The sequence below is a fragment of the Sparus aurata genome, chromosome 10 (assembly GCF_900880675.1).
Source record: "Sparus aurata chromosome 10, fSpaAur1.1, whole genome shotgun sequence".
Lineage (NCBI taxonomy): Eukaryota > Metazoa > Chordata > Actinopteri > Spariformes > Sparidae > Sparus > Sparus aurata.
This window is the reverse complement of record NC_044196.1, coordinates 28,710,903-28,738,172: the sequence shown is the minus strand read 5'-3', so window position 1 is coordinate 28,738,172 and position 27,270 is coordinate 28,710,903. Positions and strand designations below refer to the sequence as shown.

The 27,270-nt window shown below is 40.7% G+C and overlaps 3 protein-coding genes, 1 long non-coding RNA gene and 1 other non-coding gene across 8 annotated transcripts; 3 read left to right on the top strand and 2 right to left on the bottom strand.

Moving 5' to 3' along the window:
* Nucleotides 1–146: 146 nt before the first annotated feature.
* LOC115589246 (zona pellucida sperm-binding protein 3-like) lies at nt 147–4,789 on the top strand. 3 transcript variants are annotated; one of them, XR_003985502.1, is made up of 10 exons: nt 147–541; nt 910–1,037; nt 1,720–1,823; nt 1,950–2,127; nt 2,284–2,401; nt 2,596–2,687; nt 2,839–2,954; nt 3,144–3,258; nt 4,014–4,080; nt 4,430–4,789. XR_003985502.1 is itself a non-coding variant. In XM_030430057.1 (9 exons), the coding sequence occupies exons 1-8, from the start codon at nt 251–253 to the stop codon at nt 3,230–3,232; spliced, it is 1,116 nt and encodes a 371-aa protein (XP_030285917.1). In that variant the 5' UTR covers nt 147–250; the 3' UTR covers nt 3,233–3,258; nt 4,430–4,789. The 3 variants fall into 3 exon arrangements, 1 of the variants encoding a protein (XP_030285917.1); XR_003985503.1 differs by having other exon boundaries at nt 4,421–4,789; XM_030430057.1 differs by lacking the exon at nt 4,014–4,080.
* A 1,168-nt stretch (nt 4,790–5,957) lies between these two features.
* trnas-gcu (transfer RNA serine (anticodon GCU)) lies at nt 5,958–6,039 on the top strand. The gene has a single exon. It is a non-coding gene; the product is annotated as a tRNA-Ser (tRNA).
* Nucleotides 6,040–14,380: 8,341 nt separating this feature from the next.
* LOC115590245 (uncharacterized) lies at nt 14,381–17,292 on the bottom strand. The gene is made up of 3 exons (XR_003985720.1): nt 16,987–17,292; nt 16,514–16,594; nt 14,381–16,420 (listed from the first exon to the last, which is right to left on the bottom strand). It is a non-coding gene; the product is annotated as an uncharacterized LOC115590245 (long non-coding RNA).
* epoa (erythropoietin a) lies at nt 16,994–24,957 on the top strand. 2 transcript variants are annotated; one of them, XM_030431524.1, is made up of 5 exons: nt 16,994–17,109; nt 21,552–21,682; nt 21,840–21,926; nt 22,139–22,303; nt 23,203–24,957. In XM_030431524.1, exons 1-5 carry the CDS (start codon nt 17,031–17,033, stop codon nt 23,353–23,355), a joined length of 615 nt encoding a protein of 204 aa, XP_030287384.1. In that variant the 5' UTR covers nt 16,994–17,030; the 3' UTR covers nt 23,356–24,957. The 2 variants fall into 2 exon arrangements, with proteins under 2 accessions (XP_030287384.1, XP_030287385.1); XM_030431525.1 differs by lacking the exon at nt 16,994–17,109 and adding an exon at nt 17,416–17,557.
* pop7 (POP7 homolog, ribonuclease P/MRP subunit) lies at nt 24,741–27,195 on the bottom strand. Its single transcript, XM_030431526.1, has 2 exons — nt 27,041–27,195; nt 24,741–25,892 (listed from the first exon to the last, which is right to left on the bottom strand). Exon 2 carries the CDS (start codon nt 25,842–25,844, stop codon nt 25,389–25,391), a length of 456 nt encoding a protein of 151 aa, XP_030287386.1. The 5' UTR covers nt 25,845–25,892; nt 27,041–27,195; the 3' UTR covers nt 24,741–25,388.
* Between the last annotated feature and the right edge of the window lie 75 nt (nt 27,196–27,270).

Genomic DNA, 27,270 nt, shown 5'->3' with positions numbered 1-27,270 from the left:
TTGTGCAGATTTTGCAGGATTTTATTTCTGATTCCATCATAATTATATATTTAATCGTGTTTAAGTTGTAGTCTAGCTTTTGCTATTTATTTTTCGTGGACATTCCGATTTACAATGTTTCTAAACGGTCTTTGAAGCCAGCGTAAGCGCTGTCCAGTGTACGCGAGCGCGGAAGGTCTCCACACACCTGGCTGTAATTTTTAACGCTAATTAATGAAACGCCTGCTTGTTTTTTTACGCAAAAAAAAAAATGGCGACCCGTGTTAAATGTACACTTTTCGGCTTCGTACTCGCGCTTTTGTTGGCTGTGCGCGGAGTTTCTTTTGCTGAAAAAAGTCTGGAAATAAAATGCGACGAAGTGAACTTGAGAATAATCGCACAGCGAAAGTTTTTCGGGGAGAGAAGTATTCCGTTCAGACCTGAGCATCTTCGACTCGGAGCTAACTCAACACAGCAGAGGACCTGCGGACCAAAGAGACCCATAGCTGAGTCTGAAATGGTCATCTCTGCGGGGCTACAAGAGTGTGGCACCCAGTCAAGTGTAAGAGAAGAGGGTCAAAACAACAGTTTAGCCAGGGAGAAGATCAAACGATAATGTTTTTCTTGTGTAAAAGAAGTGACACCGTGACACAAAAGTCTGCCAGGCATGAGAAGCCTAGCCTGTATGTCTGATAACATTACATTATCGTGTTCATGTGTATGCAGTCTGTTAATATAATGTAGTTTTTTACAGCACTATGAAATATATTACACTTTATCAACTTTTAGCCCACCTAATTTGTACAGTGTGCTACCATCTGTACCTTTCTTTTACAATCATAATGCTAACAATAGCATATGGTTGCACTGAATCCTGGGATATTTGTCATTCATGGTTTAATGATTTTCTGCATAATTACTTCTACCCAGGTTCATGGTGAGTGGCTTGTTTATTCCAACCAGCTGGTACTGTTTCCTGCCCTGGTTCTCACCTCTACAGGCAGTGTGATAGTTAGAGGGGCAACTGCTGTTATACCTGTTGAGTGCCATTATAAGAGGTAAGACGAATGTCCTATTACTATATAATGCCAACCCAGGCAATAGAACAAATGCTGGCAATGTAGGTTCTGCAAAGCACAGATATTTTTGAAACAGTACGTTTTCCTTCACGCTGCAACTTCACCTTACTCTATGTTCAACTTTCAATTTTGTGAGGTGACAGCACTGTGCTTCAGCTCTGGTTAGCTTAAGGCACAAAAACACTTTGTTGGGGTTAGTAAAAGATCATCTTTTAGCTTGCCTGGTTCTGACAAAACAAACACGGGTAGAAATGATCCCGACATATTTTCCCGGTTCGTTTTTTCCTACAGTCTTAAAAAAAAAAAAAAAAAAAAAAAAAATTTCTCTTAACGTTGAGGGAAGATATCAATAGAAAATATCCAGTAGTTTAACTTTTATAAATGTTAAAACGCCATCTTGCACAGTTGTTCCTCGCTTGGCACCTCTCATCAAGTCTCACTTCGAGTTTCTCCGCCATCCCCTCCTCCTCCTGACATGAAAGTTGGATTTAATACATGTGATAGGAATGTGATGAGACCCGTATTGTAGAAATATTGATATTCATATGAAACATACAAATGTACAGAGTCCATGGTTTACAGCAGCTTATAATGGCAACGTTTTATTTTGGTGATTGGGCTCTTCTTGTATGACCTGTCCCTTATCTTTGTGTGAGCACAGAAAGCAGACAGTGAATGGAGAACCATTAACCCCAACCTGGTTACCCATGACATCCACTGTCAGTGTCGCTGGCCTTCTGCACTTCTCTCTTCGCACCATGGCAGGTGAAACCACTCTCATTGAATCTAGAATGTATCGGCGGATTGTTTTTCTGACAGCAGCAGTATGTGGCAACATTGTTTCTATATGAAATTAAGATTGATGAAATATGTCTGTTTGGTCTTATGCAGATGGCTGTGCCTCTCTCCGCAGTTCGTCGGTGTATCAACAGGGGGAAGCAGTGTTTTTGGAGGCCAGTGTGGAGGCTCCTCTACACCCTCCTCTGATTCTATATGTTGACTACTGTGTAGCTACACTGAAGCCTGACCCTCTCTCCCTGCCAAGCTACAAGTTTATCACCAATCATGGGTAAATCATGGGTAATTCAAACTTTATTATTTTTTTTTAATTTTCAACATTTCTTTTAAGTTGTTTGGCAGAAAAACCTAGGCTGGATACATCCTGTCTGACATATTTTATTCTGCATTTGGAATTATTTCAGCATGTCTTGCTCCACTATTACAGATGTCTAATGGACAGTGTGTTGCCAGGGTCCTTGTCTAAATTCCTTCCTAGGGGGCAAGATAACAGACTATGCTTCAGTGTCCAAGCCTTCCACTTCAACCAGGATTCCTGGGAACAGGTAACAAAGCCTTATTGGAGAATATGTTGTTCATTTCTTGAATGATAATTGGCATCATCATCTTGGTACATAGGGAGCTATTTGTGTAGTTTATCAGACTTATTTAATACACTTCATATTGCATCCACCTTGTACTGTTGAATAAGTGAATCCTATATCAAATGTAGCCTACTTTTTTTTTTCCCTTTCTGTAGATGTTCATCATCTGCCACCTTCGGGCCACCCTGAAAGAAAACTCACGTAGCCAACTTGATAAAGCCTGCTTCTTTGACAGGCCCACATTCAGGTTAGGCTGCCAAACTACTGGTGACCTTCACTCAGTTCATGATTTGGTCCTTTACATGTGATTTCTGGTTACAACCTATAACAGCCAAGTGTGTTTATTTAGCTTGGGCATTTCAGCTTAGGTGTATTATCAGTATGTTTCTGTCATTCAGCTGGCATGCCACAGAGGGAGACACTGCTCTGTGTGAGTGCTGTGACTCTGACTGCTCTAGACAGGCTGGAGAGGAGAGCAGCAGTCACACTGGAGACAAGCCTCAACCTGACACAGGTTGTTCAGCCCTCTTTTTTTCTTTAGTTCTTTTTTTTTTTTTTAAACAAATGCAATCCACATGTTGGTTAATTCTACAGGTGTGCTGAATACGAATGATGGTAGGACCAAAGTAGTTTATGTTTTGATGTATGCATACCGTAGCCTGTGCCATGGTCTTTAAGCCAATTGCATATATATTTTTGACAGAAAAGAAGCATGCGGCAGACACAGCAGTTGGACCAATTTACACCCTGCCACGTGCCCATTGGACAGGCCATCTGTCAGTCAAACACTAAGGAGCCTTTTTCAACATTGCAGTGAGGTGGGTACAGGGACTGTCAGAACCAAAACCGGGTGTTTTTGAAATTAAAGCGTACATGTTTTTGTTTTTTATCCAAACTTTCTACAGAAGCTGAAATTTGGATTATTTAAAAAAAAGTATAGATAGAAAGCATGAATTCCCAGGAGAGCTGTAGTACTTGTTCGGCTGATATATACCTGGAGTCACCGACAACCCATTTAAAGCCTCTTCATGTGGGATTAATTCTTAATTCACTTTGAACCCTGGAGTAGTATTTCACTATAGTCATCACAAAACTTTGCTGAAACTCTATTGCCAACTACAGATAGAAATGTGTGCATAAGAGATGAAACTGCCTTAGTGTGTAAACTTGAGTGATAATAGTGAATAAACCTAAATAAGGAGGAGAGCTATTTTTTTTCTCTGGCTAAAGATTTGATCATCATTTCAGACTGTAATTGAAATGATACTTCTAAATTTGTTCTGGAAATGTTAGTAGTTTCAACTACAATATCATGCATCAAACCATCTGAACATCTATTTCTGCATGTTGTGTAACACTTCAAAGCTGTATGCCAGCATGCTGAGCCAGCTTTGAGGATGTGGTAGACAATATCAGGAGAAACGCAAGACAACATGGACCACTTTTTACAGTGATCGTTTGATTCTGTACATTATGTTACAATCCAGATTCCCAAAAAGTTGGGAGGCTGTGTAAAACATTAATGCAACAAAATGGGAAAGTTTGCTAATGGTTATTCTAAATATGATTCTAGCAACATATTTAAAAGAAGTTGGGACGGGAGCAACAAAGGACTGGGAAAGTTGTGGAACATTCCACAGGTAATTGGGTTTATTGGTTAAAGCGGATATTTTCATGATTGGATATGAAAGGGGCATCCTCGAAAGGCTGTCATTCACAAGCAAGAACAGATCGAGGTTCACTTGTAAAACACATGATTGTATACAATATATTACCACATGGGCTCAGGAACACTACTTTAAAGTATTGTCAGTAAACATAGATGGTTTGCTAATTCCATTCTAATATTGATTTTTACAGTGTGCCATCTTTTTTTTTGAGTCAGGATTACATAAACATTTTATGAATATGTCGAAGTTGCTATTAAAAACTTGTCAACCGTTTTTTTTTAATCATGTTTATAAATGTATTTTGTCTGAGACATTCCAGGTGGTTTCATCATGACTGAAGAATGTGTGGCTTTTCCACCATGAAAATTGATAGCCATGAAAACAAACCCAGGAGGAATTTCCACAAGGAGGTCAAAGAACTACAATGGAGCCTAAAATATCTCTGAGGCAACAAGCGCACTAGAATAAACAGACATTGGAGTAAGAATGGGACAGCTAAGCAGTCATGTGCCTTATGTCCTTTACATCCCGTCTGCAGTCGAAACACTCGTCTAGTCCCGTGAGAAGAAACATGACAGACCAAATGGGCAACTTGGTAGATTTGAAAATTACAGTACTTCTTGAACTGTATCCCTGAAAATTATTCCATTTGTGTATTAACAATACCATCTTTTCTGGACCTAAAATGTGTTGGCCTTTATTTCATCTTAAATTATTTTTCTTAAACCCAATTAGCTGATCAACTAGACCAATATAATTCACTTATGGAAAAGAAATCTTGTTAATGGATTATTTCAAACTAAGCATTCTATCACCTTCTGTGGTGGTAGGTTTTTTTTTGTAAATTGTAAGGTTGTGGTTTTGATGGTGATATTTGGAAACTACAAAAAATAAGGAAGGAAAAATGGGAACAGTTTTTAGGACTCATTAGTTCTTTTAGTATTGCTGTAGTATCATGGTTAACTGAATTTTTGTTCAAGCACGAAAACTGTTGGTGTTTTTCACTTGGAAGTCTGTGGCTTTCTATTGGTTTGACCTTTTTGTGTTATGGGGTTAGTGCTTTCCTCTGTTCATATCAAGTATTTTGTGTTACGCTGGAGTGTGTGACACAGGTGTTTTGGTTTTTGACACGAACAATCAGATAATGTTTTTTGTTTGTAGGTTGATGTCTCACTAAGTTGTCACCTCAACATGGAAAGGAAACCATTCCAACATCAAGGTTCACCTAGATTTATTAGTCATGGGACAAGACACTTTTGGCTGGGAGAGACTAACGGCCTCTGCTGCGTTAACTATCTCCTTAAACTGCCCTAGTGTGCAAGAAAGGTGTTACCCAGATAATGCTGCAAACGTACAAACTTACTTTTTTTTTTCATTTGATTTAATTTAGATGTTGTCTGTGCTATGATTTCCCATTTATGTCAGCAGGAGGACTGCACTTGATTTTAGCTTTTGCATTAGACTGTAAGTTTTACTAAATATTTCCATTTTGACAATAGTTTATGCTCAGAAAAAAGCAAGCCTGTGTCTGAGAAATTGCTTTTATATACATATTTGAACAACAAACTTTTTGTCAGGGCCATTCTTGTGAGGATGATGCCTCAGGAAAGCTTTGAGGGGTTTCCTTCAAAATTTGTACAGATCAGTGCACTCTCACTTGAGGATGAACCGATTATATTTTTGAGCTCAAAGGTCACTGGAACCTTGCATCTTGTGAATGCGGTATTGCAAGAACCCTGTGAGGAAATGATTTGGCACAAATATCTATACACACTCAAGGATGAACTAAGATTTCAGTGGTCAAAGGTCACTCGAACATGACATTCTGTTAATATAAAGTCTTAGCAGACGAGGTGGCCGAGTGGTTAAGGCGATGGACTGCTAATCCATTGTGCTCTGCACGCGTGGGTTCGAATCCCATCCTCGTCGAGAATTTATATTGTGAACAAATTTAATCTGTATTACTCCAAAATATTCGCTAGTAATCACTCGAAGACAATAACACATACACTTAATGTAACTGCTCTTTGACAAATGCACTATAATTCGCCTTGGACAAAAGCATCTGTTAAATGTAAATGTGTTAATGTAAGAATCCCTTTAGGTAACGTTTTCAAATTTAGTGCACAGATCCACTTGGACTCACAGAGGAACTGATTACATTTTGGAGGTCAAAAGTCAAGGTCACTGATGTAGCCTATCGTGAAAGCAATATCTCAAGAACACCTTCAGGGAGTTTCTTCATATTTGGCAAATGACAACCTCGGCTCAAGGATAAATCAGTTACATGTTCAAGGTCAAAGGTTGGCGTCACTGTGACCTCAAATCTTGACAACATTTCAAGAAAGCATTGAGGGATTTTTGTCAAATTTAGCATAAAACCCGCACTTGGACTCGAGGGTGGACTAATTAGATATTGGAGGTCAAAGGTTTCTGCAGCCTTAAACATTGTGAGAGTGCTGTTACCTTGTTCCATATTGTAGCTCCATAGGAGTGGTACCTTCTTTAAATCATTGTCTTTTGACGTGGCTATACATTTTTCTTTTACCAGAAATGCTTTATTAGGGTTTGTTAAGCTTATGAACTTTTTTTATTGTTCAGCAGTTGTGTAGTTGCGCCAGGCGGTAGTTCTAGTGTATGGTTATTTTTAGGCACGCACAGCAATTGGTTTAGTTTAGGGAAATATCATGGTCTTGTGTTAATATTTACACAATCAAACATCCATGGAAATTTGGGCCATACAGTGTTTGTATTGTTATTTAACCAGACCCAGGATATTTACCCAACCAACCAAGCAAAGAGCTTCCTGGGCTTGTCTGCCACGAAGTCTCGCCAACAACAGTGTAGCCCTTCTTTCACTCAGCAAACTGATGCCCCTCAGCATAATCCCAGGAGGCAGTTATGTTTCCTTGATAACATATTTGGCAAAATACTTCAGTAGAATATATAAACAATTTCTAGGAGACAGTGTTGGAACAAGCCAACAGTACACACACAACATTTGAGTTGTCCCAGTCAGTTGGCACTGTGGGCACTGAAGTCCATGAAGATTTTCTGCCCCCAGGTTATTTAAAGACAGGTCGACTTGTCTAGATACTTGAAGACATTTTGATTCTCATCTAAAAGACATTTTCCAATTCAGACTAGTAGGAAGTCCCTGGAATGTAAACCATTGTCAGGTTGTTCACACCTTGATTTGTGTTTGAGGTCATGTTTGGGCTAAAAGGCCATCTTGAAATCTCTTCCCAGGCAGTTTAACATCTATCGACACGCTGACTCACCTGCAGCTACATTATTATTGTAACAGATGCGTAAGGATTTGTATTAGTGATTCTAGAATTGTACTGCAAAAACAATATGTGCACTCAGTGATCAATATGGTGAGATATAACCCACCTAATGGGAAGCATGTTTCATCACAGTGCATTCAGGCAGAAAAAAACAAGCCGATGAGATAAGAAGGCAAATGGCTATTTAGTTGGATGTAAACTGAGGCTGGGGTTGAATTCATACAGTCAGGTTGCATTGGAATAGACAGCATTTCTTGTTTTCTTCTGTTGCAAATGGAGAAAGGTAAACAAGAGCAAGGCACAACCATGATGTTGAGCCTGCAACAATGCTTTACTGTTTTTACCTCACCTCCTATGGCTTTAAATTTTAAAAGCATGCATATTCTCTGGAGTAATCAGATTATCGCTTGATGTTAGACAAATGTCCCATTGTCTGTCTATTGAGCTAATGTTTCCAGTATGTTGACAGTTGAGTTCTTTTGTTAAACATGAATGTATAAATTACTGAAGCCAGCAAACTAAGAGGTCAAAATCAGTGTGTCCAAATATAATTTTTTGTAATATATATTTATAAAACCTGCAATTTGATGAGGTTCAGGGAGTACAAGTCAGGGCCAGTAGCTCAGGGAAACGGCAGACAGGACAGCCAACAGAGGGTTTGGGTTCTCATGTGTCATCCCACTCTTTCACCGCTTGGGGGAGACATGAACAACACACTGTCAAACTTACCACAGTTGATGTTTTGTCTGCTCAATTACAAGGCTGGCTTCACCTACATGCATTTTTATAAATTCCACTGTGACTATTCTTCAGGCATGATTTCTCATTCCCAAGGATATTTTCAAACAATAGTGACCGTGGAGAGCTATCTGCTGTGTGGCTCTGGAGACCCCCAGATGTGTTTTTTGAAGTATGTGTACATTCACATTTGCATTGGCTGGTACTGAGGCTACTCTGTTCACTCTTTTAGCTAGAAATCGTCTCGCATAATCCTTTCCTTTTTTTCTAGTAGTAGAATCCCAACTCATGCAGGACAGACATGACACCAGCTGATTCCAAATATGTTATTTATGTAAAGGAAATGGCACAAGAAGTCGTGACAGTTTTCAACAATTTAAGTGGAAACTACTTTGGAGAGATATTTTTCATTACAATATAAATGTGATTAGAGACAATTGTGTCAATACAATCTTTTTAGTGGTTTGTACTGAAATGTAATAAATCTGCAGTTTATCATGCTGTTGTCTTACTTCTATAATTGTATACATTGAACATTATGAATTTGACCATTAATTGTATCCCTGTGGAGATTACAAGCCAAGTTTGCACTGGTATTTTGCTCAATATCTGGACCATTTGGAAAAGTTGCAAGAAAGTTAACATTCCAGCCAATGAGTCAAGAGGATTAATATCAGCAGTCAATAATGTTGCTCTAAATGGGGAGTAATTTGTCAGTATTTGTAGTCATTTTTGGGAGTCATTTGTCAGTATTTATGTAACTTGTCTTCCCAGATGTTCAGGTGGTAGTTATTGTGAAGACTGTGTAGTGGACATGACAAGTGATGAGAGGCCACTGGATAAGAGAAGGTGTGAGGCTAGGGGCAGCTCAGCCAGCAAAATACCACACATGGCAGCTTGGCAACAGGGAGAATACCAGATACAAGAAAACAAACTGATAGAGGAAATTGCTCACAGGGCAGTAGATAGTGTGGAAATATCTGAAGGCCAACGATATGAGACATATTCTTGGGTGGCTAATGTGAGAAAGTGGGACCATGGTCAGAGAGAGGATATGATGTTGGTGTCAAAAGGTTAAATGGTATTGATTTTAAATACCTGGGCCATATGGTTACATATTTCTGTATGTATGATTAGTACTTTGTTGCACACTAAAACTACCTGTTTCTGCTTTTCATGGGCCGAGGTTGTCATTCTATGTTTCTGACAACATTATGAAAACCAGCTCTGCTCAAGGATATATCTTACTCTGAACTCTTACAAGGCAAGTTTCAGTTGAATTTCAGCCTGTGATTTGCAAAAACTTTGACGGTTGGAATTTTCCCAGACGAATACCCTGCAGTCATTATGGTGTCACAGCTGCAGGCTGAGGCAATTTAAAAACTCTGTTGCATTCAAGGCCGCTATGTTTCAGTCCTTTTCAAAAGCAATGATTTGTAAATGAACTAGAAAAGCTAAGGTTGTCCCAAGGTTTTTTTTCCAACAGCAGTCTGGGGGGTGTATGAGGATAGATACTCACTGACATGAGGACACACATTTGTACAAAGTTGCAGTATTTCATACTGCTGGGCTTCTGGGAAAAATATTTTTTCCAAAACTCTGCAATAAGGTAACTCACATGTGGGGGGCCTGTTAATGCTAAGACACATAAAGGCAGCAGCCTATTCCTCAGGTCAGTCAGGTCATCACCTGTAAACATAATAACACTCCCTTGCAAATCAGTAGGTATGGGGTGCGTGGAGAGGAGATTTGAAGGAAGTCAGATGATGAAAAAAATGAAAGTGTTTTTTTTAATATATATAATCAATATCTACACAGTTAGCTTAATAACACACTTTCTATAAAGACAGATGGAACCCTCTTGATAAATGCGTGGCCTGTTTTTAGCTGTTCTGTCTCTACATCTCGACTGAACTTTGTTCTAATAGTACTGTATAGGATTATATGTAATAGTACTGTAGATTGCAAGACTGGCAGCAGTGCCTTTGTTGCTGCCAGCTGCACTTTTAAATAACCAAAAACTGACCACCTAATGGTGGCATTGACTGTGAATGTAGCATTGATAATCCCTACTCCTCCTCAACTGTGGTTGCTTAAAATATGAATACTGAGTTCATTGTGTTTGGGGATAATGTTATAAAGCAGTGGCCCTGTTCTGCTGTTATAGAGCAAACACTGGATGGTATGGGAGCTTTGTATTAAAGATTCAGAGACAAATTGTCAAGCAGTGGATCTTAAATATTGTGCACTCTCTTTTCTGCCTGGCTAGTATTGGCCAATTTAAACAGGATGTCAGATAAATCTAATGAAATAACTGACTGAGCAGAAAACTGTACAATTCAGGACAACAATTGGGAACCATGGGACAAGGAATGACTGATAGTTCTAAGAAGTTTTTATCCATGCTAGCGGTGTGGCTCTGTGGATGTGTTGCTCCACTTCTTTGGTCCAGATTGAAATGTCTCAACTATTTATGGATTGCTGTAAAATATTTTTAAAGACATTCATGGTCCCATGAAGATGAAACCTTTTGATTTAGCTGACGTTTCCTCTAGTGCCTTGTTTTAAAAATGTGCCAACATCTATTGGATATGTTGCCATGTAATTTGGTCCGTATACCATGGTGCAAAAGGATGATTATAAAGAGTTTGGTTTGCCCCTGACTTTTCCTGTAGGGCCACCAGCAGATCAAAGTGTTCACGTATCTTTATAATTTACTGTCTGTACAAAATATTGTCGCAATCTTTTTAGTAGAGGTTGAGAAAGTTCCAAGGACTTTGGTGATCCCTTACTTTCCCTCTGGTGCCACCAATAGAATAACATTAGTGGTTTTTGATTGAAATGTCGACAACTTTGTGTGGTTCTCCTTGCAAGCTGATATAAACATTTACCTACTGGAGGATTTGTAATAAGCCTTATCCTTAGCAACCGTTGGTTTTAACTGCTGATAAGCAAATCAGCAAATTGCTAACATGCTGAACATAAGCACGTCGGCATTGTAACTGAGCATTTTAGCATCATGGCAATAGCATGTTGCTCAAAGCAAAGCTGTTCCAAAGTACAGCCTCGCTGAGCTGCTAGAATGGATGTAGACTCATAGGCCTAATCCCAATACACCTCCTGCCCCTTTTATTACCACAGCCCACATCTGTTCATTTATGTACCTTATTTCTGAACTATTTATGTACTTTTTAACCTAAATAGTAACTGGTTTTTTTTGTGTTATTTGTTTCTTGCTTGTTTGTTAATTTCTTTGTTTCCTTTTCTTTCACTGGGGGGTCGGAGTGTCTGGGACTGCTGTTAGGGATGTCTTTATAATGCCTCTGTTTTGGGTGTGACACTGTCTTTTTCATTGCTAACGATGGTATGGGTGTAGTGTTTTGTGCAAGGAGCGGAGTCTCTGGAAGGGTGTGCAGTGGTCTTGGGGTGTCTTGGTATTGGATGCCCCCCCCCAATGCTTTGATGGTGGTGGTGCGTGGCCGGGCTTGGGCTCTACAGGTTAGTGCCTGGCCTGATGCTTGTGTTGTCCTGGCATTATTTGGTGTTGGGGTCTAAGGTAATTTTTCTGTTGCAGCTTAACTGGGGTCCCCTCAGGCCTTTGTTCTGCTGCGGGGCCAGGTGCACTGGTGGCTCTATGGCATCCTGGGGATCACAATGGGGCACTGTGGGTCGTGCTGGGGTGACATGGGTCGTTGGGTTTTGAGTGGACTTGTGGGGTCTGTGCCAGTTAGGGCGTCCTGATCGTAGTTGGGATAGAGGGGTAAGTGTCAGAGCTACATGGCCCGCCAAACTGAGGTTTTCTAGAGGCACATTTTAAACCAAGGGTTTGGAGTTTTGCTGATGATAGCTAACCAGCTATTGTGATTGTTATTGAATTGTTAAGTCCTGCAGTGAAATTGCTGCACTTGGTACTGCTCCATTAATACCAGTGCAGGCTGGCCAGGTAGGCGCACATGTTAGTTTGTTGAAAAAGCATCACTAGCAGCCTGCTACAAGCAGAGTTCTTTTTTATTTGATGACTTCAATGCTAGTTGAAAAACATTTACGAGCGTCCATGCTTTTCCATCTCTTTCTGTCTGACCTTGTGATGATACCAGGACTTGCCACAGTCATGCAGGGTAAATCACCACAGCGAAAGATGGAATATTAGGAAAGTCTGGTTGCATATGTTTACATGAACAGCAATGATGAAAACTGGAGACGTTTGAGGGTCTTAAATGGTTGTCAGATTTCATAGGGGGAGATTTCAACCATTTACAGCGATTCTTTGTGTGTGTTGTTGGCCAGCAACCACTGGAGAATTTAGTGGGTGACTGCTTTACTTTAGGCCAAATGAGAGCATTTGTGCAGGAAGAAAGAGATGAGGCTACTGGAATGCTCTCCAGACTTGTGGAATCACTATGGGATCATACGAAGTTCAATAGAGTGATAAGACTCTTGTCACTGTGGGTGCCTGTAAGTTGAAACAGTAACTTCCGCCCCCGTCAGTGTCTACTGTCTTGGCTCCTGCCTTGGCTCCTGTGTCCTCACAGTCCCCCCATTCTTTTATGTTGGCTTCCTGTCTTGTGTCGCGCCAGAGGAGTAGACCTAACTGGCTGTAAGCCAAAAACTGGATGAGAAAGCAACACACACACACACACACACACACACACACACACACACACACACACACACACACACACACACACACACACACTACAACAGCCGTGCACTGCCTTCGTATTGTTTAGTTGCTGTCACTGCTGGCCATCTTTGTTTATGAACTTGTGTAAGTGAGGCACGGGGAAAGTAAATTTGCATTCACCCTCAACTTTACATCACCCCCCCTCTTTTAAATCATCTTAAATTAAATAATTGTGTCCCATTCCAACCAAGGAGTCACTGTGACGGCACTCCCCTGCCCCCGCTGTCCCCACACATCCCTCACCTCCCACCTCAATCCCCTGCTCTGGTCATGAAGCATGGCTCGCAGCACGTACCTTGTCTGCCTCTCCTCTCTGTCTCTCTCTCATGTTGGCTCAGACATAAGCAAACAGCCCTTTGTGCAAACAGTGCAACAATCTGTCAACACTGTCTTCAGCTCAATACTGTGCTGACCATGTAGTATTAAAGCTGAGTCACAAGAGAGTATAGATATAAACATGTACATTTATTAAAGAATGTGTAGAAAGGACCCGCATTTGAGGATAATGGGTAAATACCATGAAAAAACATTGAAATCAACTTAAATTAAATTAGTCCTTCACATAGAGCATCACATTTTTAGCATTTTGGCATCATAACTTTGAAAAAGGAAAGCTTTTTTGGACTTGGTTGTTGTGTATTTATGCCATAGATTACATGGATCAGTTAATTCATCCATCATTGGTGATATTGTCATCAGACACAGATTGATATTGTCAATCACTTCTTCATGCAACTTAAACATTTTCAATTTTATATATTACACCCACTCACCTATTTATTTGTGCATGCACTTGTGTACACATACACCCTGCATAGGCTTTTGAAATGGTAAGCAGGCAAACGTGTAAGAATGATAGCTCTTATCAGTGTTTCCAGGTATTTGTGTAAGTGAAGCTATGTGTGTGACTTGACATTGCGTGTTAGCTCCTAGTAATGTATATGCAAACATACTTATCCTGTCTGATGTAAAAGCCTCCTGTTAACCCCTGGAAGACACCCGTTCCTTTATGACACACTAAGGGGACTTCCAGGAAATTTCTATACATTTCCTTTACTCTGGCTTCAGAGGGTCTTGCAGGGGTCAGGTTGATGTGCTACATAAAAACGCCCAGAGAAGACAATTGCTGTATAAAATTGTTTAAGCCGTGAATAGTCATAATTGGATATTACTATTTACATTGCCATTACGTGATATTGTTAAATTCGTATGGAATGATATCTGACCACATCATTAGTCCGATAAAATGCATCTGAGACAGTAATGCCATCCTGGCTCGCATGTTTGTCCTAGGCCTGTTTTAATGTATCACGAGGAAACCTTCTTGAGAGTTAACTATTCTGAGAATGCTTCCATGGATGAACTCCAACACCCGAACTGTACATGAATAGATCCCTTGAAAAAGTCAGCATCTTCTTGTAGCGGTTATTCAGTTTTGATGATGGCACAGATCCATTATATTTACTCTCTATGTACTTGAGGTCAGGGTCAGTGTAATTTTGTCACATTAATTTCATTGAAATATTTCTTTTTACTTAATTTCACAAATGGGTGGGGACTTGGAAGTGTTTAAATTATTTGGAATTAATTGTTTAAAAACATTTTGTGGTCATTGTTTCTTTCGGGCGAGGCTGTAGTTCCTTTGACATATTTCTTTTAAGAGACTGATATTTTCCAGATGAAATGGTCGTCAGTTAAAAAGTTTTAGATTCTGATAGACTAAAATCTTGTTGGCTTCCTCCCACAATCTGAAAAATCCTTTGGGATTATAGTCATAATCAGTAGTCACACAACTCTTAAACCACATTATTGGTGTCTTTAATAGCTTGCAGTGGTTTGTAAAACAATACTCTGATACATCCAAGAGTGCAGGTACAAGGCTTCATTCCAAAACTATTTTGGGAAAAATGCTTCTGATAAGTTTAGCTTTGCAAAGCTGGCATTTCTGAAATTTGTACTTACTATTTCCAAAAATTGTCCTTGTGTACTCAGGTGTGCTTCAGTGTGAAATAGTGTTTCAAGTGAATTTGTTCTGCCACCGTGTTGTCTTCTCAGACATTGAATATGTTTGATAAAAATACGTTCAAGGTCAGCTCGTCCTCGCCAGAAAAGCAGATTTATAGGTCGAATGTTCAACCAGTGTAGTATGCACGACTCATATTTACGTTTATTGATAGGTGGCGACCCCTGGTGGTTGTAGAAAGTATGCGGGGAGCAAAGGAAGAAGTCAGGTGATGTGGTGTAGGAGGCAGATGGCAGAGGTGGGTGGACTGATGGCTCAAACAGTGGACTTTCATCTAGGAGATGGCTGTTGGTTTCCCACATGAAACCAAAAGTCATTCAGTGAGATTTTTTTTTTAACTTGCATAATGTGCTTAATTTACGTCAAGTATGTAACATAACTCTAACCAAGAAAATGATCTTTTCCTAAACCGTACCAAGTAGTTTTTTTGCCTAAATCTAACCAAAAAGTGAGCATTTAACGTTACCGTGTGCCTGTTGCTGGTACTCTTAAGTACTCTGAACAGTTAAGTGTCACTTTAGCAGTCATTGGCAATCGACCCATTCGTTTGTTTATATGTTGTCAGAGGTATACTGTGCAGGATTTTCAAGATGAACAAACAATGTATAGATAAATTATCACCCTCATCATTGAGGCCCCACTAGAAGTGTATGGTGTTTGTATCAGCAGAGACCCTGACCCTGCTATTGAATGGCGGGTTAGCGAACAGCAACTGACAAATTCTGCGTAGTGTGCCTTTAAAGTGTTTGCCTCAACTGCATTTGTTGAAATCCTTTTTCTGTTTTAACGGCTGGTTTTCAACACAGCAGCTCACACTGGATGACAAAAAGCGAAGTCAGTGAATCTGAATCTACTTTGTGCAGTTTAATCACTAACACTACTTCTGACCAGGAGTTCAGGTGAAATCCACCAAGACGGCCCCGGGCAGTACAGAAGACGCAAATGTATCTTAAATATTATATATTATATATTAACGCAAAGAAAGGTGACAGATAAAAGGAAGGAAAAAAACATTAAGTGTCATAAAAAGGTGTTGTTTCATCATGACAGCTTCAGTGCTCATCATTGTCCATGTCTCTGAACTCTCCTGCAGTGATGAACACCATTCTTCAAATGATATTTCCCCCACAAGGCACTGCAAAAGCCACAGCATATGAATCGCATCATTGTCATGCACATCAAATCATTCCAAGCATCTGCATTCATTCATTCTCTCCAATCCTTTATTGAGGGCTGTCCTTTAATTTGTCTCTTGTCTGCATATGAGTGACCATATATACCTACAGAGGAGTTCAAGTCCATCGCGCTCTTCTTTTACAGCTCACAACACCCTGTAAAATAATCAGAACATGCCACATACAAGCTGGTCTCTCCCTGTAACACTATGATGCACTAAAAATGAAATGGCCCGTTACTTGCCCCTACCATCAGCATTCAAACATGCTATTAACAGCTTTATTGTCCAGTGTGCTGCCTGTGATGATGGAAGCTTTTAGAGTTCTCTTCCTCCTCATTGTTCTACTGAATCTGTCTGACTCCTCTTTCTGTCTCCTCGGTGCAGTTCCTTCAACATATCTGTGTAGTAATCAAACATGCCTTTCCTCTTATTACATTATACAATAACATCTACTTTTACAATGGCACGTACCGTAAACTAACGTGTCTTACCCTGCAAAACTGATTCTCCCCCGACCTGGACACATGACTCTCGATATTCTGTGTGGCATCATTTGGTCACTGGATGCGCCCCTGGCACATGATAGATGTCGGTGAGAGTCTTGCATCAAAAACGTGTGATTCTGACAATCGGAACTAAAATCGCTCACGTCATATTTATTGTAAATCACAGGATCGTTTAAGAAGGAAATAAAAGAAAAACAAATACTACTGTAATGACCGTTTCTGAAAACCATCCAAACAATGGATGGGAAGTCTCCGCACGGCTTTTTTTTGAGACTATTTACTTTTTAGGCCAAATGTTTTCTAAACAGGGATAGCCTATTATTTGGATAACAATGAAAGAAAACAGTTTTGCCTTAAGGGAGGAGGTAGTTTAGATTGTCATCCGAGAAACAATGCAACTTTATTTTCAAAGTCATCAATAAACAAATCAAACGGGATCAGTTTTTAGAAACACCTACCGGATAAGTGCAGGAGATCCACAAAAGAGCTTCGTTTCCAATTAATGGGCAATAGACGGACCTATGGGCCAAACCGCGAGGACCCTGTGAGGGGCTCTGCGGATACCGCTATGGAGTTTCCCAGTGAGTTATGGACATGCCTTCATGATTTTTTTTTCTCTCTGTACACTGGCTTTAGTTGTTAGTCAATTTTCACGCTTTACGCAAAGGGGGACTGCATGGGTTGATGTTTAATCGCTCACCGTGGTGCGTAAAAAGGCGCGCCCTCGTCCTTGCGGGCTATCGCGTTATCGGTATATCCTTAGGGGAGGTAAATAAAAGGTTTTGCCAAAGCACAGCAGTGATGCAAAGTCCTGGTAGGTGACTGCTCTCACCCGCAGCGTCGATCTTTTTGATGCCGGCAGGACGAGCGCCGGGACCAGCGCACATGGCTGGATGTTGAACTTCCAGGATTTGACCGGTGCCTTTTTTTTTTAAGTGAGCCGTGAAGCTTGCGCGTTTGATTAATCCTTTCACAATGTTTTTAAAAGATGCGGCGCCTGTTTGCGAATGTTGCAGAAAAAGCGTAGAGGTAAGATCTCTTGTAATATTATCCAGCCTGGTGCGTTACTTTGTGTGCATTAACTGTGCGCTCCATCAGTCTGTGTGGTCAGTGTTTTTACAACCATTACAGCACGTTTATCCCGTTGATGATGTATGGATGTAGTGTACTATTCACGTGTATGTGTAAAGGTGGATCTTGACATTATGAGGTCTGGAGGTCTGGGTTTCTTTGGGTAGTTATGCCTGTTTTCCAAAAAAGTTGTGTCAAGCTCTACATCCTACACACTGTGAGACCTATCGCTGCATGCTCCAGGATTGTGTTTATGCACTACAGTTAATGGAACTGGATTGTGTAATGCCATTTCCTAGAAGGCTGCTGTACATTAGGCTGTGCTGCAAAACTTTAATCCTTGAAATAGCCATTAATCGTTTGGATTAACCTCTAAATGAAGCCAGATTACTCTGAAGTGATGGAGATTGAAACCTAATTATAAGACAAACACTATTTAGTTTAAAAACATTATATTTTAAAGCCTATACCAGGCATCATGTTGGACCTGGAGCTTACTGAGGTGGCAAGGCACTAAACCTGTCAGGGCTGTTGGTTTGATTCTCACCAATGCTAAAGATGTAATTTTTTCCCCCTGTTACTGTAAGCCACTGTATCACAGGGAAATTACGTACTCGGTCATTCTCTAGCATGACACAGCAAACTGGGAAATTGAAGGGGACTGAATGCAAACGCTGAATCTGCAGTTTTTCACACAACTGTCACATACTTATGTCAGCAGAAGATAGTAAAAGGTTATCCAAGGTTGACAGTTATAAGGGATTCCAGCAAAGCTGAACAGGAAATGATGTCGCACGTGTGTTATCTGAGAGCTTCTCTTCACTTTGTCATGGGGAAGACCTGTTCAAAATAGAGAGGAGGTCACGAAGCATTCAAAGGCAACCATTCCATGATTGAGGTGAACCTTTAAATAGAACGTCCTTCTGATTATTATCAGTACCACGCCGGCTACATCGTTTCAATGTGTCCAGCTCTTTCTGCGCACCTGTTTGATATTGTTAGCTAAAATAGCATCATCTTCACGTGAGCATCCGGCCACCTTTCCAAAGCATCCGTCACATACCTGGTGCGAGGCTATCCATTATCCAAAGCACTGCCACTTGTGGACTAGAGCTTCCAATTTAAAATAGCAACATGGTTTTTGGCAGCTGATGTTGGCAGACGAAGCTGTTAACTTGTAGTGCGGCTACAGTCCTGGCCTGCAAATTCTACCACGTTGGTGAGAAAGGAGAGGGGGCGAGAGCGTGTGTCTGTAGTGTGGATTGATGCATTCTCACGTAGGCAGTGGCAGAGTTGAAAGGGTCACAGATAATCCTCAAGCTGAGTCACACACACTTGTTTAACGAAGTGGCCGCGTTTTGGAAAATGACAAGTGTCAGATTGATTGGAAATGAGTGGAGTGCCATGAGATCGTCTGTGCAGGCCTCATCTCGCCTCTGAAACTGCCAAATGATTTGGTATAAGTTAGGTAAACTCGGGATCACATTGTTGATCTGATTTTGACCCAGTGTAGTAGGTTTTATTCCCGGTGTGAAATGCTTCGTCATTAGTCCCACTGAGTGTCCACGTCCTGCTGTGCTTTAATCCCGTATTCAGTTTGGATAAATAAGTATTTTCAACTGCGGCTATGCATGAGTCTTTGAAAATGCATGTCCAAGGCATGTACTGTTGAATGTTACACACCTGGCGAAAAACCATTTCTTGGTGTATGTGCGTGCATATTTACTAGATTGAAAGTCTTCAGGGATTATAGGGGCTTGCTCTTGCGCTTTACTGCTACTAATTCGCATGGAGCAATTAGTAGCTTTTAAAGTTGTGGGACTGTGTGCGGCAATATGTACATATGTGAGGTTTCTGTTAAACGTGGGTGGCTTGAGTCAGATGTGTATCTTTATAGACACGGACTGATCCCATGTGTCACTGGCAGTCACCTCCATGACGTTGACGTCACAGAAAAGGGGGCATGGAGGTTAAACTGATTATACTATTGACCTCTTAAAGGACCACTGCTAACATACTACTAGAAACCACATTAAACTTCTTGACGTTATTTCGTATCAGTTCTCAGTGATGCAGTCACAAACCGGCAATATCAATGCGATCTCTTTTGCAATTCAGGTCAATTTGTGCTAATGTGTGGGAGTCTGGGAACGTGATTTAGCCCGTATCAGACCTGTCTGCCTGGGAAGATCTTCTGTATTTTCCGTCATCCATCTGCGTCATACATCCAGGCTGCTGTGAAAGAAAGCATTCAGCATGCGGCATGGAGGAACGGGGCTCGAGGTCCACATGACCCACAACACTAAAACTAGTCTTATTGAGAAGTATATTCTTAATGTTCATGGTATGCTTTCAGTGGATTATAGAAGTTTATTTTGCGGTCATTGAGAAAAGGTTAGAAGTAATATCTACATTTCTGAAAAATGCTGATTAATGGGCTAATTATAGAAACCACTGTAAGGGTTAAACAAGGAAATGGTTATTTCTGCACTGTCATATCTGCAGGTTTCTATTCAGAATCCAGGATATCACATGGTTTCTTTGACGTCATGTGCAAGAATGAAACTAAATGGATGAGAAACTGCTTACTCTTGCTGGTATTAACATGATACAGCACTAAAAATCAACTCAGAGTCTACTGTTTATGAAAGACTAATCCTGGAGCAGCTACTTAATCCAGATAATGGTAATAAATGTAAGCAAGGCATAGCATGCAGTTATACACTGATCGCACAGCGGATAGACAGAAAATTGTTAAAGATACCTGCAACATTTGTATTTGTTCTGATATATGCTTGGCCCTATTAAAATCTGGATCTGAAGATGTCATGAGACAAGGATGGTGGAATAAAGCAGATACAATGATACCCCCGAAGGCCTTAGATCATATGTGAGTCGCATCAAAGAGTCACCAGATGTAATATCACACATTTAATCTTGAAAGACCTCACCTGACAGCACTAGGGGAGGATGGTGGGTAATCGGTAGATGTTTTACAAAAGACAAAGTTGAGATGGAGATAAAGATCACAAATAATAAGTGGAGTGCTTTTTATTGTTCCCAGTCAATATTTAACCCTGTGAAAATGAATATATAATATGATGACTTTGGTTAATTGATTTCTCTTTTCCTTAGACTGTACTGAAAGACTTTTCCTAAATTGGGCGAAATATAAATTAATTACATTTTTTTAATGGCAATGTTAATTTCTGATGGCGAGCTAGCTTTGGCCCTTGTCCCTAAAGCAACATTATGTAACCTTTGTACCTGCAAATTCCTACACCTTCAATCATTTCGATGGTGAAGTGTATTGTAATGGGGTGAATGGTAGCTCTAAAAGCCTGTAACTGCTGTGCACTGTAGCATCGGTGTTCACACTACTTTCACAGCACATCAGCTTAGGTTAGTCGAGCCTGCTGTCACTGCTCTGCATTGCGTGTGACGTTTGTGCAAGCTTCGACCGTCGTATGGCAAAAATGCCTGAGCATCTGCGTTTACTTGAAGACCTCATTGTTTTTGAGACATCACATCACATAGTCACATAGATGGATTTTCATTGGCAACGGTGGTTTGACAATGAAGACAACCCGCATGACACTACTTGCATCTTTAGTTTGATTGGGAGACCCCTGGTGTTGGGAATTACATACTGTGCATTTGTAATGAGTGTTAGCGTTACAAAAAACAGTATTGTTCCTGAAGTAGCATTTTAGGGACAGAGGTAACAAAAGTTAATTCTCACAGAAATTTACATCAGAACCGTGAGGCATGATGTAGAAGACATATGGTGTCGGTCTAGTGTCACAAATGTTAGTCCACATTAATACACAGCTCAAAGGTATTGCATGTTTTGTCTCACGGCTGTGGCTTACTGGCTACTTGCTGATGCAAATCAGATCATTTTCATTTAGATTCAATGTTAACTTTTTTTCTTTTGTATCTGTGACGGCAGGACTGCTTGCCTTGCTGCTGATACTGTTGGAGTGGACTCGGCCAGGCCTGCCGTCACCGCTGAGGCCAATCTGTGACCTGAGGGTGCTGAACCATTTCATTAAGGAAGCGCGAGACGCAGAAGTCGCTATGGTGAGACAAAAACGCATGTGTGCGCTTAGATCAGACAGGAGGCCCAAGCTTTCGTCAGTGATACTGTGGTCCTGGAATCAACCACACTGAACATTTGATGTACCATTAGATCAAAGTACCCCCAAACATTAACACCATTACTCTCTTGTTTTCTTAGAAGTCATGTAGAGAAGGATGTAGCCTGTCAGAATCTGTCACTGTTCCCCAAACCAGAGTTGAATTTGATGTCTGGGAGAAGAAAAATGTAAGTAATCACTGAAAACAGCTGACAACATATTTAGATACAGATAGATGTATTAGCTATAACTTGTATTAAAGTTCGTAGAAACGTGCTGCCTTGAAGTGTGTAATTGGGTTCATTTCCAATGACTGCCCTGAATGCATGTTTCTTCTGTTCCTTGTTGGTTTTATAATGACACCCTCCTCTGTTCATGCTTTCTTTGTTTTTTTGGCAAGGCATTGGAGCAAGCCAAGGAGGTACAGTCTGGCTTATGGCTTTTACAGCAAGCTCTCAACTTGCTACGTACCTCAGTCACCAACACAGCACTGCACAGCCATATAGATAACTCCATCAGAAACCTGCTCAGCATCAATGCTGTGCTGCGTAGCCTCAACATCCAGGTGAGTTACAGCGGGCTCAGAACAGAAATTCAAAAGCAATGGGTGAGCAATTGTGTTTACTGTGTGCTTTTTGTCACCTAAAGAGTATTATGAAATAACATTAATAGGATGAAAAGTTTGCAAATCCCTGGAGGTAAGCAAGAGGCGTTTCCCTGGAAAGACACCCTGCTCTTCCACGGCTTGTCTTTTACAAGTATTGCTAATCCCCCGCCTCAGTAGTTCATCTCTCTCATCTTAAATTATGTTTCAATTAGTCGCTTTTAAGGATAGAAAGATATAGTCGTCATACTTGAGTTCAAGTTTAGTCTCTTGTAATGAATTAATAGTGTTTTCCCTGGTAATAGAGAATCTGAAGGATGTCATGGGACATTCTCTACCAGTGTTGCCTTGAGACTTTTGCAAGAGGGCTGCAGGACAAACTTGTTCTTAGACTGTGGAAGACGTGTCAGCACAGCCTTTGAAAAGATCCAAGAACAAGCTGAGGCCTTGGGCATAGACAAACTAAAGCTCAATGAGCAGTCTGTCTCCAGACTCAAGGGTCACTGACAAATACGTTTTATCATTTTAAACAGGGAGCAGGGTTGTAAGCATGTAACCCCTCACAAAATTTAGAAAGAAAGAAAATATTATCCAAGCCTGAAAAGCAAATTAACGTGAGCATCTTTTGTACTTTCCAAGATAAGCTGCTATGCTAGGTTTGTGTGGATATCTGCAGTTTTTACTTTATTAGTCAAATGACCATAAAACTTGTTAACCAATAAAAATGTCTGTGGCCCTGCTTCTACAGCTTTCCTACAGGGGGAAATGTAGCAGCTGTAGTGCAGTAGATTTGAGATTATATCGAAAAAGATACATTTTCCCAAATAAATCAAGAGTGAAATGTTTCCTGTATCTTTTAGGAATATACCCCACCAGCAAGTGCGGCGGGGCTCGAGGGGACATGGAGTGTTTCCTCCGCAGCAGATCTGCTTCAAGTCCATGTCAACTTCCTGCGAGGCAAAGTGCGCCTCCTTCTTTTGGATGCGCAGGCTTGTCAGCAAGATGTCAGCTGATCAGCTGTCGTCCCTACTCCAGGCAAAGCTAGTTTGTGTTTCCGAAAGGCAAGAGGAGGGACTTGACACTGCTGACGTGCACGCTGGTTGTTGGAAGCGGTGTGGAAAGAAAGATACAGCTCTCCTCATATACGCGGAGGAAGCTGAAGGGAAAGGACAGTCCCAGTTTGGCTTTGAATGGACAGGAGATGACTGCACCTTGGAATGTAGATGTGATACATGGATGTGGTAAAGCACACACTGACCAAAAATGAGGCCTATGGAAGGCACTGCTCCAATAGCCGTTCTACTGGCACTCTCTTGCACTTTGTGTGTGGATGTACTTTTGTGCGTGCGATTTAAGACTGCAAGTTTAAACCTGTACGTAGTGTGTATGTTTCCAGTGAGCCTGACCCCGACACTCACCTCTGTAGAGTACATTTTGGAGTGAAGAACACCTTTCAACATTTTCTGACAACTATGCCTCACTGAAACATTAGTCTCTTCTCTTGGATTTTTTTCATTGAATATTTTAATATATTTTTAAGAGTTGTGTAATTGCTATTTATACAGATTTTCTATGTTTAAGTTCCAGTCTTTGTTTTTGTTTTTTTGAGTCTGATCTTTAGAATTTTAGTTGCGCTCATGTTGCCATGTTCTCTAGTCTAACACTGAACACATCTGCAAAACTATTTAACATCGTTCACAATGGCATGCTGCTGTCTTCCTTTTGATAAAAAAGATTTTTTGTACCTGAGTAGTTGTTAGTTTCACATTGAATGTTCCATCCAAATAAGACGGGAGTCCCGAAGTTGATGTAAAGGTTCAGTAAAAGCAAACGATAGCCTGACCTCCTGGGAAAATGCTGTTTTGCTGTTACAACTAACATCCTGTGAGCCTGTAATTGCAAATAGTTTTCCAGAATCTGACGTTAACACTGTCTCTTTGCTCCGTGTTGTTCGTCATCAAACGGCAGGCAGGCAATCAGTTAGTCCTGGGAACCTGAGGCTTTCTATAAAATAGATGCTTAACTTTTTCAGACTAGTCAAGTGTTCTTCCTTGTTTTTTTCCTTATTTTCAAATCTTGTTGTGCAAGTGCGAGATGTTTTTAAGGATGTTTGTACATGTTTTCTTTCCTGTTGTTTTCGTGTTTTGTCCCGTCACTGTATAATTTGCTATTTAAATACAAAATGTTATTGTTGGATCAAGAAAGGATGGATGGAAACACAACAAGGGGAAGTCTGTCCGTTTCATTCATTATATTTGTCTTGTTTAAATCAGTGGAGTTGACAAGCGTCTGCACTTCAGATGAATACAAGCTGCTCTCACAGACCTAACTGGTCTTAATGTCATTCAAGTAACATCCTGATGAAACGTTCCTGACCTCGATGCATTGGTGATAAAGATACATTCTCGCAGATTTTATTTCTGTCAAATCAAATACATCGTCCTTCTGATAGCTGTCCATTACATATTCATTTTCAACATAAACACCACTGGCAGTTCAAGGATTTGAAACCAAAATGAAATACACTACTGACATCTAGTGGACATTTGCCACAACAACATCGCCATGAAATATAAACTTAGGATACCTCAGCTTTTCAGATTATTTGTATCTTTTAAAACAAACGGACATGAAACTGTAAACACTTGCACGGAACATTATGGCCTTAAAATTAAAGACACTTTTACATTTAGATTTGGCATGACCATGTCTACAATTATTCAATTACGTTGAGATTTTGCTTGACACATCACTGTTGCTTCAAGACATGCAAGGTGAAAAATAACAGTTACAATTTGCAAATGAAACACATGACAAAAAAGCATAATGTAATCAGTCAACTAAGGTTCAAATTGGAGCACTCCAACACAGTTCAATGATAAACATACAGCCACCGCACTGTATGTTATCTGCTCCATTTGGCAGCCCTCTTGTGCTGCAACCATAGGTCTTCACACCCACAGGCCCACATATGTCCACTGGTTTATGGGGGAACAAATAGGAGTTGGAGAGTAACAGAACCCAGAATGAACGCACTCCTTTCTGGTCACTGAGGGTCAGGGTAGAACACCTTGATATGAATGGCCGAGTTGTTGCGTGTACGCGTCATGGGCTCCCCGGCTTCATCGGGATCTTCAGGCTCCAGATCGTCCACAAGCTCCACAGTGGAAGTGTTGGCTGCCAGCTGCAGCACCCCCTGGCTGCTGGCCTGCAGCTGAAGGGCGATGTTGATAGCCCTGTTGATGGCCAGGCCCAGGCCATGGACACAGATCTCCCTGTGACCCCCACTTTCCAGAAGCTTCTGACAGCGTGCCAGCTGAGCCCGGAAATCAGTCTTCATGTTGACGTAGACGTCGTTCCTTCTCTTTGGGAGTTTCCGGGGGAGGCGCTTCCTAAGGGTGTACTCCACCGGGTCCATCTCTACAGCCGGAGACGTGGAGTCAGTGTGCACCGGAGCCGTCTGAGGGATGGAGGACATTCCTGGGTTGCGCGGCTCTGTCATGTTTCTCAGTGGATATATGTGCTGAGCAGCTAGAGTCAAAAGAGGAAGCTGAGAAAATAAAGTTGGTAGACAGAAGCTGATGAAATGTGGTCATGATACCTTTTAGCAGACATACAGACATCCTATCAGCAATTGATATAATCAACTTAATTTTTTTAATCCCTCAATGTGCTGATTACATTTTAAATGCTCCCTGTGATTTCCCATCATCAAAATCCAACCAACAGTCCAAATCCAAAAGATACCCAGTTCAACATCCTATAAGACTTTATGGATCAATACGGTGATCCTTTAAACTTGGCAATGCAAGTGATTCATCACTTATCATATACGGCTGTTAATTAATCTTCTATCAAATCCCTAATAGTTTCAGCTCTGCATCCTAGATCCTTCAGTAAGTCCACTGATCATCAGCAAATTGACTACTACACTTAGTCCAACTAAAACATACTTCACAAAATAAGGTGACATCACCCAGGGCTTTAGGAAAATGGGATGAGGATATTTCATATATCATTTTACAGTCGAAACGATGAAATAAAAAAAAATAAAAAAAACACCCAACAGATGTACTGATAATTACAAATAGTTGTTTCAGTCCTATACTGAAAGGGGCACCACACAAACCTAACGATATTAAACCAAACACCATATTATGATACTGCCAGTGGCATGGACTTATTATATGCATCACTCAGGTGGCATTAAGGACATCAGCAGCTAGTGGCAGCAACATACCACGAAAAAGGGACACTATTGCTTTTAATACAGCAGAAGAGGCTTGTATCGATGCTACTGCTGGTAAGAAAACCTGTAGAGACAGGCTAGTCAAATATTAGCCACGCTAGCCCCACTTGTGATATTGCAGTCATATAGCGTTCCCCCTGTTCCAAGTTTGTGCTGTTGATCTCACAGATGTGAGATCAACAGCACATCTGTGAGATCAACAGTGGTTGAATGTTTGCTCGGGGCAAAACCAACGTTTAAATCCAACACGAATGCGCTGTGGGCCTGGCTGGACCTTAGAATCTAACAAGCCTGCGCACAGCTCTCAACAGTGGGTAGTCAAAAATGAATGAGCTAACTAGCTAAAGCTTCTGAGCCTAAAGGCAGTGGGAGAAGCTAAGCTAAATAGCCATGTTGACGGCGAAGCGTGAATGCTTTAAGTAGTTAATCCATATGATGTACACACTTACCCTCAGAAGATAATTTCGAGTTATTTATTTATTTATTTTTTTTTTTATCTCATCGTTGACGTTTAGGGTACCAGCAACATTCGCTTTAGCCAAGCTAGCTGTTTATTTTGTGTGACCCGGAAGTAGTAACGTTATCAGGGGAAAATACTGCCGCGGTCACTACGACGACTCGACACACCCAAATCAAAATTAATGCACACAGTGCTTCCCAGTTGTGTAACTTTTGATAT

Coding starts and splice junctions, on each gene's coding strand:
- LOC115589246 (XM_030430057.1), top strand. CDS start 251: ATGGCGACCCGTGTTAAATGTACACTTTTCGGCTTCGTACTCGCGCTT. Junction 1,038..1,719: donor GTTGAGTGCCATTATAAGAG/GTAAGACGAATG, acceptor GTGTGAGCACAG/AAAGCAGACAGTGAATGGAG. Junction 2,402..2,595: donor ACCAGGATTCCTGGGAACAG/GTAACAAAGCCT, acceptor CCCTTTCTGTAG/ATGTTCATCATCTGCCACCT.
- epoa (XM_030431524.1), top strand. CDS start 17,031: ATGGGCAATAGACGGACCTATGGGCCAAACCGCGAGGACCCTGTGAGG. Junction 21,683..21,839: donor GAGACGCAGAAGTCGCTATG/GTGAGACAAAAA, acceptor TTGTTTTCTTAG/AAGTCATGTAGAGAAGGATG. Junction 21,927..22,138: donor ATGTCTGGGAGAAGAAAAAT/GTAAGTAATCAC, acceptor TTTTTTGGCAAG/GCATTGGAGCAAGCCAAGGA.
- pop7 (XM_030431526.1), bottom strand. CDS start 25,844: ATGACAGAGCCGCGCAACCCAGGAATGTCCTCCATCCCTCAGACGGCT.